This window comes from Ictidomys tridecemlineatus, chromosome 2, assembly GCF_052094955.1.
Source record: "Ictidomys tridecemlineatus isolate mIctTri1 chromosome 2, mIctTri1.hap1, whole genome shotgun sequence".
NCBI classification, from domain to species: Eukaryota; Metazoa; Chordata; class Mammalia; order Rodentia; family Sciuridae; genus Ictidomys; species Ictidomys tridecemlineatus.
Window position 1 is genome coordinate 204,446,662 of NC_135478.1, and position 21,914 is coordinate 204,468,575.

Genomic DNA, 21,914 nt, shown 5'->3' on the forward strand with positions numbered 1-21,914 from the left:
TGTAAGTCAAAAAGTCATATTGCTTAACTTGAAGATTGTAGTTGTTTACTGAGATGTATTCATGGCCAAGTTGATCAGTTCACTTTTTACAGATATAACTTTATCTTTAAATTTAAAGAATTCAAACTCCATTATCTAAAACACTGAGGATTGTACTCTGTGTACTAGAGTAGATGTGCACTACTTCTTAAGAAAAACCTGGCTGTTTTTCTGTGTTCCCCCAACCTACCCTTCAAAGAGAAGCCCATTTCCACAATAGGTGGATGAATTTAGGATTCTTTTTTTTTCATAGTAGGACCAAATCACATGAGCATATATTTAAACTTCATACTGGAGTTCAAATTGTAACAATGAATACTGAACAAGAAAATTTCAACTCCATGATTGCAAAATACTTATTAAAATGATATTTATTAAAATCTTCTTTTATGCATTTATTTTTCTCTTCATAATCACTTTGTGAGTCAAACTCTTATGATCTCATGGAATTTTATCATTTCTCCTACGGAATCACTTTAATAACTCATAGTTACTCTACCAGATCAGCATTTGTAAAATATTATTAGATAAAAAGAACAAATAAAACATTAAGTGAAAAATAGTTTGTTACAAAAGCACAGCAAGTTCAGAAATCAATCACATGTGAAAATATTTTAAAAGAAGAAAAAGTAAAAAGTTATTTTTATAAGATCAGCAATGTTGATAAATCTTTATCTAGATTTACCAAAAAAATAAAAATAAGAGGTACAAATCATTAAAAATGAAAAAAAAGCACTAGCAAAAGTATTATAAGAAAATATTGTTATCTTAGCGGCGTGGGAGGCTGAGGCAAGAGTTCAAAGCCAGTCTCAGCAAAAGTGAGATGCTAAGCAATTCAGTGAGATCCTGTCTCTAAATAAAATACAAAATAGGGCTGGGGATGTGACTCAGTGGTTGAGTGCTCCTGAGTTCAATCCCAGTGCCCCCCCAAAAGAAAACATTGTGTACAATATTATGTCAACAATTTTATAACATACATGAAGTGGGAAAATATGAAGAAATCGAGTCAAGAAGAAATTTGATAAAAAGATGAAAATATGAAAACATAAATACAGAAAATCTTTGCAATCTCATGTAGAGATTCATTACATATGATGGTACAAACAAATTCACTAAAAGAAAGAAAAAACTTTGCCAAAAGTTAAAAAATATATATATTCTACTTTCAAATAACTCTATTAAGAATAGGAAAAGACAAAATATAGCCTGGGAGAAAATATTTGAAAATTCTATAAAGGATTTGTATCTAAAACATATATTAAAAAAACCCTTAAAATTTAATATTATGAATGATACAATTTAAAAAATGAACAAAACATGAATAGAAACTTCACAAAAGGAAATATAATATTGTCAAATAAATAAATGAAAATATGTTCTGCATCATTAGTCTTTAAGGGACTCAAATCTTAAGGAGATACCACTGCACATTTGTTATAATGATTGACCATGGAGTGTTGTAAAAGTCTAGATTCTTTTAGACAATCAAATTTGAATAACTAAAATGATAATGAAAACAGTGAGTTTACTGTTTATGATCACCATAAAGCCCATACACAATTGTGTCATAAATATATGCAAAAATAAATATGAGTACGGACTGACATAAAGAAAAGGAGGCAATAAGGAAATAAATGAAGAGTTTTTGGATTTGATTGGTGCTTTTCAGAGAAACTCCTTTCTGTGCTTCTTCTTAAGACTCCAGTGAATATTGAAGCTATCTTCCCTGGTATTTGTCATGTGAACTTGTATTTGTATTGAATTCAGGTGGAAGCTGAACCAATTGCATATACTATCTCAGTTGGCAATAAAATTTATTAATAGTTATGGATCATATATTGTCTGCCATCTGTATTCTTATGTAATGAAGATTATTTTACCACTCTGAAAGGTGCCTAACAATGAGAGGTGAGTGTCAGAATTTGAAGATAAATTATTATAAACCCAATAAATCCTACTTTCTTCATTCTCCCCAAACTAGGATGTTTCTTTCTTGTTCCCATGGCTTCAACCTGAAACAGTCCTATATCAGACTTTACTTGTATATCTACCAAAGTCCTCTGCCTTATTATTCAGCTTATGTCAATTTTCTAACTTTTTACTTCATCATTCATATTTCATCCTGAGTGTTTTTTTGAAAGCAAAACTTACCTCATTTCCCATGTGTAAAGTCTGCTGGTCATTCTGAGAGGTTTCACAATAAAATGAGATTGCTCAGTATATTTCATCACTTCATATTTCATCACTTCTAAAACATATTTTAATAACATGTAAATTCAAAGACTTAGGCAATTGATGGAATGTTGTTTTAATTGACAATATCTCCTTTCAAAAATTGAACAATTATTTTTACAATCAATGGCATCTATGTGTTCATCAAAATTGTGAATAGAATTCATGTCAGGCAAAGTCATATCTTTTTTTGTGATCAGGTCTACTACTAAGAATTTTGTGAAAGGTGTAAAATCTATTTTAGATCCCCCCTTTTTTTTAACTCCTTGGCATGTGGATATCAGACTACACTTTCTCTGCTGAATTGCCTTTGTCCTTGTCAAATATCTGTTGACTTACATTGTGTAAGTCTATTTTGAGATCACTTTTATGTTCCATTGATTATCTGTCCATTTGTTTGGCTATACCACACTGTTCCATTTACTATAGCTTTACAGTAAGTTTTGAAAGTGAAAAGTGTCAGTTCTCCATCTTTGTTCTTCTCCTTCAGTCTATAATAAGCTAATCTGCGTCTCCCACTTTTCCATATGGTCTTTAGAATTAATTTATCAATATCTACAGAGCAGCTGAAGTTTTGATCCAAATTTCATGGAATCTGTAGACTCAGTTAGGATGAACTGACTTTTTGACAATATTGAATCTTCCTACTCATGTTTCTCTGTTTATGTAGAATTTTATCATTTACTTCATCAAAGTTTTATAGTTTTGCATACAGGTGTTATGCATATTTTATTAAATTTATATGTTAAGTTTTTGGTATTTGGGGTTCTAGAGTAAATGGTATTGTGTTCTTAATTTTAAATTTTGATTTGCATTGCTAATAAGAAAGCAATTTGCTATCTTATATTAATTTTATATTCCAAACCTTGCTATAATTACTATGAGTTTCATGATGTTTTATTCTTTGTAGATGACAATTATGTCATCTATAAGAATGACAGTTTTACTACAGATCTTTTGTTTTCTATAATTATTTTTTTGCATTACATATTGATTAACTTAGTACCATGTTGAACAGGAGAACTAAAAATGAATTTTCTTGCCTTGTACCTGTTTTGAGTGGGAAAGCATCTAGTTTCTTTCCAGTAAGCATGATGTTACCAGTCAGAAAATATTTCTCAAATCTCATCTATTCTTTGTTTTATGAATATTTTAATTTGTTGTGTGTATTGGAAATAAAACCTAGCATCTTGTGCATGTTAGTCAAGTTCTCTATCACTGAGCTACACTTCCAGTCCCCAGTTTTCTAAAATTTTTTCATGAATGGGTGTTATCAAATGCGCTTTCTATAAACATTGATATGATTCTGTAAATTTTCTTATTAATTTGTTGGCATGTTGGACTATATTAACTGGTTTCTAAAATGTTAAACCAGCATTGTATGGCTGGAGAAAATCCCACTTGGTCCCAGTGTATAATATTTTCAATATTGTTGAATTAGATTTTCTGAAGTTTTGTTAAGATTTTTTGCATCTACCTTCATTAGAAATATTGCTTTATAATTTTCTTTACTTGAAATGTCTTTGCCTCATAGTATTAGGAAGATGCTGGTTTTATAGAATGAATTAGGAAATGATCGTGTTTCTATATTCTGGAAGAGATTGTGAGAACTGGGCATGATTCTTTCCTTATATGTTAGGTAGAACTCATTTGGGCCTGTGTTGTTTTTGTGCTCATTGAATCTCTCCATTTGAAGGTCATTAATTATTGATTCAATATTTTTAATGGATAGAGTCCCACTATGATTATCTATTTCTCTATGTACAAGTTTTGGTAACTTGTGTCTTTTAAGTTTTAATCACGATCTTACTGATGTCCTGCCTGTAAGATCTGTCAATTACTGATAGAGGAATTTGGTATCTCCAACTATAATAATGGATTCTTCTATTTCTCCTTGAAGTTCTATTAGTTTTGCATTATATATTTTAATTTGTTTTGTTAAACACATGCTTACACATAAAGATTTTTAAAAAATCTTCTTAGAGGTATGATACCTTTATCATTCATTATATAATACCCTGTTTATTTCTAAGAAAAATGTGTATTTTGAAGTTATTTCACTCAGACTATCAAATTTGTGGGCAGAAATTTGCACATAATATTACTTTATTATATTTACAATGTGTATTGGATCCACAGTGAGGACTTCTCTTTCATTTTGAATGTTGATAATTTGTTCCTTTTCTATTTTTAATTTAGTTAGACATTTATCAATTTTACTGTTTTTTCCATAAGAACCAGTTTTTAATTTTATTAATTTTCTTTACTGAATTCTGCTTTCAATGTAATTGACTTCTGCTCTAAATTTCTGTTTCTTCAGTTTAGCTTGGATTTAATATGTTCTTCTTTTTGTACTTCTTACTATAAGAGCTTGGATCATTGATTTTAGAACTTTCTTCTTTTCTGATATAATATTCAATGTTATAATTTTTTTCTAAGCACTCTTTTTCCATATCCCATAATAAGTTGAATTTTGACTTTCACTTAGTTTGAAATATTTTTCATTTTTGAGTATGCTGTTTAATCTACAAGGATTTGGGGGATTTTCAACCATCATTTATTGATTTCTAGTATGATTAGATTGTGTCTGACATCCTATTTTGTGTGTATTATAATAAAATATTTTTAAAGTTAGTTTTTTAAACACAGTGTGGACTGTCTTGGTGAATGTTTCCTGCAAGCTTGGAAGAATGTATACTCTTATGCTATTGTATGACATTTTCTATAGATCAATTATGTCTGACTGTTTGATGTCATTTTTTCAGTTCAACCATGGTCTTACTGGTGATTTGCCTATGATATTTGTCAATTACAGACAGAGCAATGTTTTTTTCAATCTATGATAGTAAATTCACTTTTCTCCCATCAGTTCTATTAGTTTGGGGCCACAAATTATTATTTTTTATTAGACACATGCACACAAATGAAGCTTTGTTTTATCTTCTAGAGATATGATCTCTTTATCATTATGTATTTTCCCTCTTAATGTCTGAAAATTTTGTTTATTTGTGGGTCAGTTTTGTCTGAAATTATTAAAACTACTCTGATTCTCTTTTGAATATGTTCTCTGTCAATTTAGTTTCTACATCATATCTTTACATTTGAAAGTTTTCTGTTAAACATCATAGAGTTGGGTCTTTTTTAATGAACAATGACACTCTCTGTCTTTTACTTGGTATATTTTAGATCTTTTATATTTAATGTGATTATTGATATAGTTAGGTTAATGTCTACCATGTTTGTTCTGGTTTTCTATCTGTATTTTTTTCATTTTTGTCTTACACTCTTTCTATGTCTTTCTATGTTTAATTTTCATTGTATATGATTCTATTTTTCTCCTCTCGGCATATTAGTTCTTTTTTTTTTACTTCTTTAAGTGGTTGCCCTTTGATTTGCAATTTACATTTACAGCTTATCCAAACTTACCTGCAAATAACTCTCTCTACAACTTAACATATAGGGCAAATATCTTATGACAAAGAATCACAAATTTTACCCTCCTGTTCCTCATAAAATATCATTCATTTTAGTTATCAAAAAACACAATCACTGAATATATTGGTGCTATTACATCTTGAACAGTTATCTTTAACAAGTCAAAAATAAGAAAAGTAATTTTCACCTTCATTTATTCTGTCTCTATAGTTCCTCCTTTCTTTATTCAGATGCAAGTTTCTGATCTATATAGTTATCTTCTTCCTGAAGAAGTTCAGCATTTCTTGCAGGCAGGCATACTGATGACAAATTATCTCAATCTGTGTTCTTCTTTACTTCTGAAGAACAATCTTGCTAAATACCAAATTCTATATTGGTGGGTTTTTTTCTTTCACCATTTAAGATATATTGCTCTACTCTTCTTGATGGCATGCATGACTTCTGAAATCCAATTTAATATTTAGACTTATTCATCTGTGGCTAAGGTATCTCCTTCCCATGGCTTTCTTCAAGATTTTGTTTTTGTCTTTGACTTTTTTTTCAGTTTAAATTTGGAATTGGTAGATAAAGTTTCTCAGTATTTATTCTGACTAGTGTTCTCTGAACTTCCTGGATCTGTAAATCTTTGTTTCTCTCTGGAGAAATTCTGAATCATGATTTAAATATTTGTACTCCCTCCTTTCTCCCTTCCTCCTATCCTTCCCTCCTTCAATTCCTTTTCTTCCTCTCTTCTTTATTCTTCTTCTGGTATTTCTATTTTATGTATATTGATTTTTTATCACTTTCTCACAATCCTTAACTATTACAATATTTTTTAACTTTTTCTTTAAGATTTTTCATTTGGGATGTTTCTATTGACATTTGTAAAGCTCCCTAATTCTTTCTTTGGCTATTTGCATTACAGAATATATATATATATATAAAACTTTTAACATTACCTTTGACCCTCTCTTAGAGTTTGTATCTTTCTGCTTATATGACAAAACTCTCTGGCATGTTGCTCAATTTTTCTTTGGAGCCATTAGCATATTAATCATACTTGTTTTAAATTCTCAGTCTGATAAATGCAACATTTCTGCTACCACAGTTTCTGATTATGATGTTTGTTCTTCCTTTTTAGTCTTTTTGTCTTTTAGCATGTTTTGCAATGGTTTTCTTGAAAGTCAGATGTGAGATACTGAATAAAAGCAACCAAAGTAAACAGGTCATTGATATGAGGTTTTATTCTTATCTGACAAGGGGTGAGGCTATGTTAACTGTTGTCGCTCCAGTTTCCAGAAGCTAACATTTCCCCTGGTGTCCTTGTTTCAGTCTCCTCTATTATCTTTGGATTTTTCTAGAGATGTTATAATGAATACCAAAGTGTATAGTACTTTTAGTTGTATTCCTCTGCCAATATTTAGAAGTTTTACTGATGCAGTGGTAAGGTATTGGGATGTTAGAGGGGAAGACATTCTGTAGTCCTGTGATTAGATCTAACCTTCAGTGATCCCTTGGCGTGTGATCCTCACAGGTGCTTTTCCAAGTTGGTTCTCCTCACCACCTCAGCCTCCAAATAAGGTGACAGACAAAGCTAGGGGGAGACTGGTGTTTGCTATATCCCTCCCTCATTCAGGAACTAGAAAGGGACATGGCTGGATATTTCTCATCTCCAAGGTTGGTGAGGCTCTTTGAGAAGAGAGTCCCTTGAGGGTAGGTCTTGAGACCAGAAAGTTCTGTGAGTATTTTTTGAAGACTACTTTTTTATCCCTCTACCAGTAGCACAAATTTATATTTAAATTTTAAATTCATCTTCACTCTGAGAAAGAGGTTTTTCTCTTGAAGGTAACACTCACAAAAATCTGGGGGTCTAAGAGTCCCACTCTGGAATTTTAACTCCACATGGTACATTCAAAAATTTATCATTTATGGCTTAGGTTTTCCTATTTTAGTGCCAGTTCCCATGGAAGTTTCTCTCCAAGGTTTTAACTTTGGTAAGTTGTTATTCTCTGTGTTGGTCTGTCTGTCTTTCCCATTTGGAGGGGAAGCAGTTCACCATGTAACCTCATTTCTCTAACAAATCAAAAAAGTTATGGAATTTTTAGTTTCTTCAGGTTTTTTTTCTGATTCTTTAGTCTTTTTCTTGAAACTCCTTATAAGATGAACAAAAACTGGATGTGTTTTTCTATTTTTACTTCTGTAGAATACAGAATACCTAGAACAAATAATATTTTTTAAAATAAATGACTATAATGTGACTGGCATAGGTGACTGGAAACTATGTGGACAGAAATGAATTAAATGATTTATATATGAAGTATCATTTCTCTTCTTATCCTTTGGCTTTATCATTAATGAGTAGACTATGAGCTTGAACTTGATCCACAGCTCTGAAATGCTTTGTTTGTTTTTTTTTTTTATTACAATGACTATACTCTTATTATTTAAACTACCAGTATTTAATTTAGAGTGTTATATGGAGCAGCTCATTCAGTACAGGTACTCAATGGATGCTCTATAGTACATGAAAAATAAAGAGGATTAAATGGCCATTTATAAATCTTCAACAATAGGATACTAGGAGCTATCATTAAGCATTACAGTTCTATTTAATTAGACATGATTTGTGTTTTACTCAGTATCGAACTGCCATGATGAAATATTTTGTTAGAATATAAGTTGGTAAAAACAACAGAATAAGCCAGTAAATATCATTTATGGATCTGCTGATGAAAAAATAACATAAATGTGTTAAAGAACCAAGTCTCTGCTGGACAGTGTTTAATGGTGTCTAATATCTGCTTCCATACATTAAAATAAAGTTCCTAAATTGTGCTCAAGATGTGAGTATAATTGACCAACTAGAGATTATGATTTTAAGGATCTACAACCAACAGAAAATTATTATTATGTTTTTACTGCCTGTTCTAGACCGAAGATTAAATCAAATGAAAGAATATTCCACTTATTTAGATATTTGTACATTCTAATTTCAGAGATTATAAAAGGTCCTTCAGTTTCTGTCATTTAATGAAATAATCTTTCTCACAATATTCTTGAGAAAGTGATCTCAAGCCTTCATTGGAAAGTGTAACATGTAAAATAGATCTTTCTCAGTTCTGTTGGGTCATTATTATATGGTAGGCACTGGATTAGTTACAGAGGAAGGCAGCACTCCCCTGTTGACTAAGAAACAAAGAGTTATTTATTAGCCAATAAAAAAAACAGAGAGAGAGAGAGAGAGAAAGAGAGAGAAAGAGAGAGAGAGAGAGAGAGAGAGAGAGAGAGAGAGAGAGAGAGAGAGAGAGAGAATGAGTGGGGAAGAAGGAAAGAACAAAGGAAAGAAGAAATAGAGGGGAAGAATTGCAAATACAACAAACAAGGCATATCACTGTTGAGATGAAGAGAAGTTGACAGTAATCCAGCAAACTCCTTCTAGTGAATTAGAATTGTGGAGAAAGTAGAGACTGAAACCGAAAGAGGAAGAATTATCTAAATCTGCAAATGAGCAACTGTGGCATAGGTCCCCTAGCCTACTCTGGCAGAAGATCCTGGAGAATCACTCTGGAGAAATCAAACCAGGTAAATTCTAGTATTAAGGACAGCTGGTACCACTTAGGGATCAGGTATGAAACATTTAAAATAAGAAGATTAAATAAAATTTTGCCTGTGGCAAGACTTTAACCTCCTTACTTTTATGGATTCCAAAAGATTGAATATTGACACTTGGACAAATGAAAAATATGAATTATCACCCTATCATACTCTTTTGAGGCATCTGACAAACCAACCCATCATGCACAGCAATGTTCCAAACAAATTCTTGATTCCTGATCCCTCTGCTTTAAATAAGAATGAAATCGAATTCGGCAACGTATTTAAGAAAAGCTGCTATCCTGTCAACCACAGATAAACTCAAACATGTGCACCCACGTGTGTGCTTGTTCACGCTCTTTCTCTTATCATGTGGATGCAGTTGAAAATTTTTTTAGGTAGAAAAATTTAAGGATAAAATTGTAAAAATATCTCAGAATATTGACATTCAATACTAAGACATTAAAAATAGTAAGCAGAATAAGAAATTTAACAGATTAATTTTGGAAGTCCAATATCCAAATTAAAAAATTTTGAAAAGGAACAGAAGAATAGAGAAGTAATAAGTGATATAATTGTCCAAATGGAAAAATCCCAGGGAATTCCCTGCATGGTAATTGCAGAGAGACTTATACCAAAGCAAGGCGTTGCAGAAAGTTGCCATCTTGGGTTCCTGTTTTCCAAACTGCATTTGGCATTCCCTCTCCCTGGAACACTCTCTCAGAATAAAGACTGTGTGGATTCCTCCTTCATGTCCTTTAAGCCCTTGCGCATAATCGCCTTTTAATAAAGATTGTCACTAAAACTTCTAATTAATAGCAAACCCCACAGCACTTCCTATATATCACACTCTTTTATTTTCTCCCTAGCATATGGAACTATATAATGTCCTGCACATTGTTTTTCTTGTTTTGTATGTTCCTGTGCTGTTTTCCATACTTAGAATGATGTTAGCTCCTAAGGATCGGAATGATTGTCTGGTTTCTTCCTTACCATATCTCCAGAATTTAGAACAGTGCATGGCCTACAGCAGTCACTAAATGGCTATTCATTTTAAGAAAAAATAAAAAATCTTTCCTTCCAGAAAGAAAGGAAAAGATTCAATATTGCACAGCACTTCTTAATAGCAGCATTGAAATATGCAACCCAGTTAACAAATAAATCCAGCTTGAGAGTAGAATAAGCACATTGACTTTTCCTGATACACCAAGTTCCCAATATAAATTTTATCTTATAGGTATACTTCCTTAGCTTCTAGAACATGAGTTCCACCAAAAGAAGGAAATAAAATGAGAAATAGGATTAGCTCAAAGAAACAGGGGATATTATTCAGGAGAGAAGCAAAGGCATTCACAAAATGAGGATTAAAACAAGCCCCAGAACAACATCTATGCAGCTGCCTGAACTCAAATGTGCAGATGGAGGCAGAAAGAGGATTGTTCCACGGCTGTCTCTAAAGACAGGTGGGAGCAAAACAGACATATTCAATTTATCTAACACTTTTGAATAAAATTTTGTTCTTATAAATGGTAGAAAATTCAGGTATAAATTAATGATTCAATAGTGGTCACACAGAAGAGGCAGTTTATTTCTACCTTCAGGAAAAAGTAGTTATATAAGAAAGAAAATATAATAATAAAGTAATTGTAGCACCTTTTTGAAGCTTAGCTCTGGAAATATTATAAGTCACAACAATACAAATTTTGAGTATTCATGTAACAACACAATACATTCAGGTCTCTATGAACTGTCATGAACTGTTGAGATACAGTATTAAGTGAAAATATGAAGGCAGAATAGGATGGCATAACTGCTTTTTTTGTTTAATTGTTAAGTTTGTGATTTGACAGTAAATATTTAGAAACTTACCTGAAAATATATGAACTAAATTATTATTAAAAACTTTTACCTATTGTTTCTTACTTCTGTATTAGTTGCATTTTATATATATAAATAAGTATCCAAGCACCACTTTTAAGAATAAATTTCATATAAAATGTAGACTTAAACATAATTTTAATTTGTTCATATTTCTCCAGTATTTGGTCATGCTTTTGATTGTATGTTTAGATTATTTCGAGTGTTTTTCTATTTTAAATACCTTTCCATATGAAGCTTTGGAATTCATCTGATATTTTCCTAGAATACATGTCAAATGGAACTACTGATTGGACAAATTTATGTTTCCAGGCATTTGATAAATAATCAAGAGTAGAACATCAAAAGAATTGAAATATTTTTCACTCTCACAAGGAATATTTTTCCACATTATGTCAAAACTAGGTAGAATCATTCTTTTTATATTTGGCAGCCTATTTTTTTAAAAAAAGATTCCCACAAATTTGAGTCTAATTAATCACTAATGTATAGCATGGGTTCATATTTTGTAAGATGCTGATGATTTTTATATCTACCCCTTCCTTTTCCCATCTCTGTCTAAAGACTCCTATCATCTCTTTTGGACTCATAAATGCCCATCTGACCATAGAAACAAGCTCTCTTGTATCCCTATCCTTAAACTGCTTTTAGAATTACTTTTCTAAATCACAAATTTGTTCATACTATCTACTTGCTTAAAAGCCCTTGAAGACTTGCAATTTCAAATAGAGTTACGTCTAAACTTTGTAGGGTGGTACATTATATCAGCATGCTTTTGAAACAGCTTTCCCTCAATAATTATAAATAACTTGAGGTTAAGGACCTGATCTTGTTTGTGTAATATTCACTATTCACTCTATTTAAGTGGTGATTAATGAATGAAGGATGTTTTAAGTCAGTTTTGTTTTGTTTTGTTTTGTTTTGTTTTGCTTCTGTGACCAAAACACCTGACAAGAACAACAATTTTAGGAGGAAAAGTTTATTTGTGGGTGTCATGGTTTCAGAGGTCTTAATCCACAGATGGCTGACTCCATTCCTCAGGGCTGGGGGTGAGGCAGAACATCAGGGCAGAAGTGTATGGAAGAGGAAAGCATCTGTGAGCATAGTACCAGGAAGTAGAGAGAAAGAGCTCTCCTCACCTATAAAATATAACTCCAAAGGCATGCGCCCAGTGATCTGCCTCTTCCAGTTACACCCTGCCTACCTACAGTTACCACCCAGTTAATCCCCATTTGTGGATTAATGCACTGATTAGGCTAAGGTTATCATAACCCAGTCATGCCAACTCAAAACTTTATTGAATTGTCTCACACACAAGCTTTTGGGGGACAACTCATATCTAAACTCTAACAACGGGTAGAACATACTGATATAAGACAGAATGAAATGGTCTAATCTACAAGTTCACTTATTTAACTTCTCATTCATGCTTCAAACATTCATATAGCTATTACTATGTGCCAGGTATTGTTCTAAGTTCTAAAAATACAGTGGCATTAGAACCAAAAGTACCTTTCCCTTGGTAAGGTTGATGATAGGAAGTGGGTGGGAGAACAAAAAAATGTAAAAACTAACTTTCTTTTCATTTTACGGAGTGATAAGCAATTTTGTGCTTGCATATCATCTCTCTAAGAAAACCAAACTAAACTTAAGAAGCTCTGATTTACAGTATTTGTTGATCTCCCATCAAAGCTGATGTCAAGCTAACGATGGCTAAGCAAAGAGCTCCCAAAATTCTTCAATATGGAACTGGCTCTGGAGAGAGATTCAGCTGACTCTGCCATCATCATCATCATCACTGATGATCCCGAGGGAGTATTAGGATTTAGAAAAATAGCAACTGGCCACTTGAGTTAGGGTGAAAAGGGAAGGTCCAGCTGAAGAGGTAATATTGAAACCAAGAGGCAAATGAAGAGGGGAACCAGAAAGTTGAAGGTCAGATGAAAGCATATTCCACACAGAGAGGATAGCTATTGAAGTGCCCTAAGCTAAGTACTTGGCATGTCAGAGAGACAGAAGAACCAGAATGTGGATTTTAAATTTATTTTTCTGTTAGTAGACAACCTTTAGATCAAAAAGCCTCTTAGCCAAGATGAAAGAAGTAATTTGAAAGAGTGGAACATGAGCAGGGAGCCAAGATTGGCTTTGGTTCTTTGGTCTTATAATTCTTTGCTAACAGAGTTTCCAAGGACCACTGGGTGATTCCAGGAAAGCACACATCCAACCTAACTAGAAATGTGGGTTTATACAATGCAAAAGGAAGCAGGCAGTAAGTATGATACTATGATTCCTGGTGTGTTCCTTCCAGACACTCCAGTCTATTTCTTTTATCTTGCTGACCCTACAAATCACCTGGACTTTGACTTTTTTTTTTTTTTTGCCACATTACAAGTATTAGTAACTTAAATTGTTATTCTGAAAACATATTATTGGGGCAATTTGAGTAATATGTGGAGACAATTTAAATCCAACTGTGTGAGCAAAGCAAGAGATAATCAGATTGAATTATTTTAGTAGTGACTGGGGTGTTCTTTTTCTCTTGGAGTCAAGGTGACGAAGATAGACTTATTTTGATATTTTACCTGGAGCATGTAGAAATGGGGAGAATCAAAAACAGTATTTTAAGAATGAATCGGTTGGAGTTCAGATCTATGCTTCACAAGTGATGGTTACTCCTGAGTGAAAATAAATCCTATTGTGAAGCAAAGGGAGATTAGGAGGATTAAGAGGCACACGTGAAGGATCTAAAAGTGGGTTTGCTTTTAATATGGAAACGATTTTTGTGGGTTAATTGTATAGAGCTCCAGATCATTTTTGTTTTAAATTGAAATAAGCCTGGGTGTTTCTGGGACAGAAGAGTCTTCAGCTGCATGTGTAGATGCACTATTCATTTCTGTATAAAATATTTGCAGCTAATAGTCTTGAGAAAGGGATTATGGCCTGAAGATGCTCTCTCAAGAAATTAATTGTTATTGACATGCTAGTTATATTAATAGTTACAGTGCTATTTTTGTCCAAGTGATTGTAATTTGTATACACATTCAAATTGCTATTAGGAATAATGCTCAAAGTTTACACAGAATTATAAGATGTTCAAGGCAATAGCTAAAATAACTGTGTTGTTTCCAAAAAACGTGAGCTGTGTATAGAGAGGCTGTCAAAGCTAGAAAAGTCATTATTTTTCCTCATTGAAGAGGGAAAACAAAACCCTCAGCTATGTTACTGATAAACTATCTTTCTCCACAAATAATACCCCCCCAAAATAGCTTAATGTTTTTTAAAGTTACACAAAAGTATTAAATGTCCAATGAAATCCATTTAATTCGACAAATCTCAGGCTGTCTTACTTTTTTCTTTAAAGTTACATATTGACTCATTTGTCTAGAATTACAATTTCACTATGAATGATAATATCATTTTTACAATAAAATAAACACTTAATAATACTGCTATTTAGATATAGAAAACAAGAAAACTTTAGAAATCACTTATTAAACTGAAATATACATAGTACTTATAAATAAATGAAGGAAAAGCCAAAGGAGAATTCAAATACTATTTTACTTGTAGATTCAAGTTGTTTTATTGATGAGTAATGAAATGAATGCTACTTGAATTTGGATTTACTTCTAAGTACACCCCCAAACCCCCATAATATTATTGGAAGTTCAATAGAAGAGGCCAGATATTTCATCTGGATCCACATGGGAAATAAAGTCATGGCAACTGTTCACACTCCTCAAGCCAAAAATTATTCTTAGCCAAATTCCCATCATCATCATGATAATGATCACCCCTATGAAGGAGAGCTCTTAATGAAGCAAGACCCAAATGGACATATTTAGCTTTTAAAGTCAGGGGTGGTTTTTCTCTTCTTTCTTTCTTTTTTTTTTTTTGTATATTTTATGTTAATGTGAACTTCCTATTTCTATACTTAAAAAATCAGTTTCATTTAAAAAGAAAATTTTAAACTCAGCTTCATCTCAAATTGAGGTGATTTTCAAAATATTTTGGGCCAAATGAATCTTTAGATGGAAGTATTTTAACATTACCCAAGAAAGCAGTCTAACAAGGCCTAGAGCAAATTTAATTATTCTAATGTTTCCCAAAGCAGGCAGCATGTACAAATATTCTCCAGAATATTAACATATTTCGAGTAAAAAGAAATTTGAAAAACTGCATTAAAGCAGTTTGCATGAAATTTAAGCTTCTTTAATATCCAGATATAAGTTGTCAATCTATACATTAAATATGCAGAAAGTATGTATTAAAAGACAGTCAGAAAATGGGAGGACATCCCAGGCAGAAGGAAGAGTTTGAGCCAAGAGGAGCAGGTGGGAAAACATAAGGCATCTTTTGAAAAACTGTAGGGAAATTCTGGAGTTCCAGGAGATAAATCTGGAAATGAAGTCAAGAGCCAGATTGTGGAGGTTTTGAATGACAGGCCCAACAGTTCAGACTCTGACTTTCAAAAGTCAGTCACCAACCACTGAAGATTTCCTAGGAGGGTAGGGAGAATACAAATCTGGTAGTTTGGGAAGTTTAATCTGGCCATAGTGGATATATTGATTTGTAACAGGAATAGTACTAGAATTTAGTTAGAACACTCTTGTAATGAGCCAAGGATGAGATTAAATAAGAATGGGTGAAAATCGGATTGCGAAGTGAAGACATGATGCAAAATATATTGCAAAAGAAGAATAAAGGAAATGGGATGTAGTTTCAAAGACAGTTAAAGAGATCCGAAAGAGAATGACGGTAACTTTAGCAGTGAGAAGGCATCATTTGCTCCTCCATGTATCATGCTCTGTAACTACCCCTATGCTGTGAGGACTTCATGGTTAACTTCTATTCATTCTTCAAAAATTCAGTTCATTTGTCTTCCTTTTTTCTTAAATCAGTTTTGCACTCTCTTTTAAATGTACTTAGCATATAATTTTAAGTGTTTCAATCATGTAACTTATTTTAAAGTCTATTGATATATCTGTCTCTTCACTGAGGTTACTAGTTTGATGAAGGTGGGGACCAAATTCTTCCATTTTCATCAGTAACACAGTAGCACACTTTAGAAATTCAATCATGAAAGAGTCTGCCCAGAAGAGTTAGAATGTAAATAAGTCTAATGAAAAACAGATGTGGGCATGCAGATGCAATTAGGATTGTAAAAAGGTCGTTTTATCAAAATATTGGAAAGCCATTGTAAATAAGATTCAGGAGAGTGAAAAAAAAAAAAAGAAATTAATCAGACAGAATTCCGGAGTACAAGGCATGCTGTGCCATGCAGTCTTGACTGTGGAGGATCCACCCCTGGTAGGACATACTTTCCACAGATGTTACAAGGTGCCTGATGCCTTTCTGTTTCCTCACCTTCAGCACAGGTCAAGATCAAATGTCATAATTTGAAGAAAATTTCTCTTATCTTTTAATTCTATAAATACTCATTGTATTTATTTTTCTTAAAGTCTCACCTGCAGATTACCTGCAAAAAAATCCCCAGAAGAGAAATGCTTAAGTGAAGTTCTATCTAATAAATGAAGAAAGGATGATAGAATTAGAATCATCATTTCAAGCCTACAGTACTTGAACCCACTATTTCAGTTTAATGCTATATAAAAAAGAGACAAACAGATTGCCTTCTTACAGAAGGATATAATCTGCCCTCTATGTTAGGGTTTGGATCCAAAATGCCTCCACCCCAAAGCTCAACAGTTGAAGGTTTGATTTCCAATTCTGTAGCAGACAGAGGAGAGAGTCTTGGGAGGGATTGGATCATGAGGGCTCTAATCTCATCAATGGATTCATCCATTAATTTAATGAGCTATTGGGAGTTGGTGGAAATTTGGAAATTGGGGCATAGTTGGAGGAAGTAGGACCTTGGGGGCCTGCCCTTGAAGGGCCCAGGTCCCTTTGATCCTTTCCTTCTTTCCTGTCTGCCACAAGGTAAAAAGCTTTGCTTTATTACATGATTTCCACCTTGATATTTTGATATTTTGCCTCACCACAAACCCAGTAAAAATGGAGCCAACCAAGATGCCCTTCAGTGGATGAATGTATAAAAAAATAATGTGGCATATATACAAATGGAATTTTACTCAGCAATGAAAGAGAACAAAATCAAGGCATTTGCAGGTAAATGGATGGTGTTGGAGAAGTTAGCCAATCGCCCCCCCCAAAAAAAAAATGCCAAATGTTTTCTCTGATGTAAGGAGGCTGACTCATAGTGGGGTATGGAGGGGGAGCATGGGAGGAATAGAGGAACTCTAGATAGGGCAGAGGGGTGGGAGGGAAACGGAGGGGGCAGGAGATTAGCAAGGATGGAAGAATGTGATGGACATCATTATCCAAAGTACATGTATGAAGACATGAATTGGGTATCAACATACTTTATATATAAACAGAGATATGAAAAATTGTGGTATATATGTGTAATAAAAATTGTAATGTAAAAAAAACAAAGTACATGTATAACGACATGAATTGGCGAGAACATACTTTATATACAAAAGTATAAAAAATTGTGATCTCTAGGTGTAATAAGAATTGTAATGCATTCTGCTATTGTATATTTATAAAAATAAAATCAATTTATAAAATGGAGCCAAGTTACCATAGACTAAAACTTCTGATAAACTGAGCCAAAATAAATCTTTCCTCCTTTAAATTGATTTTCTCATCACAGCAATTTAAATCTAATACACCCTCTAATATATTCTTGTCATAAAAAAATCAAAAATCTGAATTTGACTAGATTTCTACCTATAAAGCCAATTTGAAGGGAACATAGAAGAACTAGAAAAATATGGGACAAATTAAAAAAAAATTCACAAGTATAGAAAGAATTCTGCAAAATATTCAATATGAGAAACAGATTGCAAGGAATAAGATTTTAAAAAGGAGTGAAAAATCTATAAATTAAAATATGTTAAAAGAACTTAAAGACATGTTGACATGTCAAAAGTATGGGATTATTTTGGGATATTGATTTTAAAGAACCCAAATTTATAAATCATTTGTGAGATAAGTAGGGAAACAAGATATTCACAAATTACTGTTAGATTTTAGAGATGATAATGCTATGTTTTTAAAGTATCATTATATATCTCGAAATACTTTAAGATAAAATTCTGTAATGTCTGGAATTTGCTTCAAAATAATGTAGTAGTGGTTAGAGGTGGGGTAAAGTGGTGATCACATAAATGAAAGATGATTATCATTGAAGCTGGGTGATAGACATATCATACACTTTTATACATGTTTAATATTTTCATTTTTAATTATTTTAAAAATACAGGTTCCTAGGCTTTATATCAGAATTCTTAAATTAGAATATCTGAGGATTATTCCAGAAATGTGCATTATTAACAGCTTTTGAGGTGATTATTATTTACACAAGGATATAGTGTCTATAGTCCTAGAATAATTTATTCCATTGATCTTGCTCTTGCCAGAGAAATGGAGCCAATTATATACACATGTCTTATCCTTAAAGACAGAATCTGTGTTTTCCTCAGCTGTGTATTTCCAACAGCCATATACTTCATATACACTAAATAAATATAAATTTAAAAAATTATGTTCTCTCAATAAATATTTTATGTGTGGAGTGCATAAGATTCACTCACAGATTTCAACCCATAAAGTCCATTTAGCATCAGAAGTGTTGACCCTGTCACAGCTGTTAGCATGAATTCTCTGGCTATGTGGAATTTCTTATTCAATGATATCTAATACTTCTAATTCCTAAATTGCCAAAATCTCTGTACCATCAAGGATAAAGTCGAACAGGATGTGAATAATTTTCTCCTCCTTTACAGTCAAGTAGAAGTATATAATATTAGCTGTCATGGGTAGAATATCTATATTGATATCAGAGATGCATATAAGACCTTTTGAGAAAATTAACTGAAATGTGGCTACCTGCCATTATTAGCCCTTGACTTTATCTGTTTAGATTTTTTGTTTGTTTACTTAAAATGGTTTATTAATTAACAATTTTGACACCATTAAAAAGAATATTCTTAGGAAGTTTTAACCTATCATCATTGAAAGTTGTTCTCCTAGAGATCTTTGAATCTTTAAATAATAATAAAAAAATGGATCATAATAGACCATGCGATAGATTCTGTCCTAGTACTCACTTTGGTGAGTTTGGTGATTTTAAATGTGACACTATTTTTACTGTTTTTGTTGGTTCCTGGTTTTCATACATAAAAATAAATGTCAGTCTACTCTTAGATCATCCCTAAGTTCACCTCCAGTTTTATGGTACTTCTAGGAAAAAAAAATGACCTCACCTAACATTTAAACAGAAAACAACCTCTCAAGGAAGAAAAAAGACATAAATGATGTCACCTCAGAGTCTTAGGTGGTAGTAAATCATGCTAAATTCATCCAATTCTTTTCTGAAGGTATAAATCTAGGGACATGAAGGATTGTCCCCACTTTGGCTTACCTGCTTATGAGCATGATCATAAGAATTAATATGATTGTCAAACTCCTGGTGTTTGTGATACTGCTTGTCACATAATTCACAGTAAAAGTTTGCCTTTACGTCTTCCAGGGCCTTTGCTGTGGACTTTTCCTTTTCTGAAAAATCCTTTAAAAAATAAAAAAAAAGGCAAAAAAATATTGGTTATATTTCTCTCTGATAGCATAGCCAGATATCAAAGTAATCAAATTGGTATTTAATACTTTTGTGACTAAAAGCTAGGGTGAGACTCATTATTTCCTGGAAAAGTATGACACTGTAGAAGTAACTTCGAGTTTAGCATTAACCCTAACATGTAAATCAACATATGAGTTCTGTCAAAGAGGCCCTGGTCTTTACTCATCCTTCCTCTTGTTGCCCATTTCCAGGTTGTGATTCTGCCTGGTAATTAAGCACTCTCTCTGTTCCTACTGTATCTCCTTTATTGACTTTCTGTGTCCCATGTGATTTCACCGTCCACCAGCAGCCAATCAATCAATCTGGTACATACACTCCTCCAGGAGTGCCTTCATTCACACTATAGTTAGAGCCTGATGTACCTTATAATCTCCAACTCCAGCCTAATTATCTTCCACAAGCATCCATTCCTGCTAGACAGTCTAGCCTTTGGGTTTATCTCTCACTTTTTTTTTTTTTTTTGGATACCAGAGATTGAACCCAGGGGCACTCAACCACTGAGCCACATTCCCAGCCCTATTTTATATTTTATTTAGAGACAGAGTCTCACTGAATTGCTTAGCACCTTGCTTTGGCTGAGGTGGGCTTTGATCCTCCTGTCTTAGCCTCTTGAGCTGCTGGGATTACAGGTGTGTGCCACCACGCCTGGCTTAATTTTTTTTAACATTTATTTTTTTTTTAGTTGGACACAATATCTTTATTTTATTTATATGTGGTGCTGAGGATAGAACCCAGGGCCTTGCATATGCTAGGCAAGCACTCCACTGCTCAGCCACAACCCCAGCCCAGCTTCATGTTTTTTAAAAACCATTATCATTACAACTTTAAGGATGTTTTATCTCAAACAGTCTTAGCTATATAATTCCCCTACTTAAAATCCTGTTGATTCTCTCATTGCCTGTGGAATCATTGTGACAAGTGGTTACTATGTATGAACTATGTATCAGGTAGTTGTGTTACCTCAAGTATTCCTCAAAACAACCCCATGAGATTAATTCTATTTTTACCTGCATTTTACAAATGTATCAACCAATGCTTAAAGAGATCATATATTCCTAGTCATTAAATTTATAAGTGGAAAAGGGATTTGAATCTGACAACCTGTTCCTAGGCCCTGATAACAAATGGCTTAGACTTGCCATTCCCTTTAAAGCCTACCCCTGAATATGCCATAAAAGCTTCTTCCTACCATGCCAGCAACATCTCATATCAAGCCTTGCTCCCATACTGTCTTCTTTAATTCTATCACTAGGTATGCAATTGGCTTTAACTTCATTCATGTCTATTGCTCCATCAAAATCTTTGAGGAAAGGAAACATTTTATTCATTTTTGTGTCTACAATGTTAAACATCATATTGTCTAGTTCAGGACATGTACCTATTTAATATTATTTACATAAATTAATGGATAATGTCCATACCTCTCTACATGTCCTAGCTTATTTTCCTAGTGCCAAATGAATGGGTGACTGTACGTAGTAGATGACACACTTTCATATAAAGAATGATAAACACATTAAAGGTTTGAGTTTACTTTCATTTCTCCCAAATGACCAACCTGCTAATCGAAGAAATCAGACCATAAGCCTACATGATAGATATGTCACTGACCAGATTTTTAAAAGTAACAAAAATAATTTAGGCAGTTTTCACAAAGGCAGGTGAAGTTATGAGACAATTAACTTAGACATGGAAGCATAGTGATTCAAGTTCAAATACATCAGGGCAAAACAAATGGTAACCAGCAAAAAGAGCATGAGTATCATTAACAAACAGAAGAGTAGACCAAATATCTTGATTGCTTATCTAAGAGACCAGAAGAAAGAATTTGGTGACATTCTAGGACAATAGACATAAAAGCTACTGAATAGGATATATTCAGTGATTTGGGGATAAAAAGCTAGGTGCTCAAAGAACCAAGATAATGGCCTGCTGATGTAGTTACTCTTGAGAGCCAATGCAGGCAGATAGCACTGAGGCAGTGCAAAATCTCTTCATGAAGTAGACTTAGCATCAGGAAACCATTATTTCTTATCTAGTGTTTTCCCCTTCTCCATCTTCCCTATAATTCCAGGGTCTGGAGTAGAACTAC

At 33.0% G+C, this 21,914-nt stretch overlaps 1 protein-coding gene across 3 annotated transcripts in view; it reads right to left on the minus strand.

The window, feature by feature from the left end:
• The window catches only part of Znf804b (zinc finger protein 804B), a 493,759-nt gene that overhangs the window by 71,092 nt on the left and 400,753 nt on the right, over positions 1 to 21,914 (minus strand). For 2 of the 3 annotated variants that reach the window (XM_078040457.1, XM_078040458.1), the window contains exon 2: positions 19,610 to 19,753. The exons of the other annotated variant lie outside the window; for it this stretch is intronic. In XM_078040457.1, the coding sequence (XP_077896583.1) occupies positions 19,610 to 19,753 (144 nt within the window). The remainder of the gene's footprint in view (positions 1 to 19,609; positions 19,754 to 21,914) is intronic. 3 annotated transcript variants of the gene reach the window in all.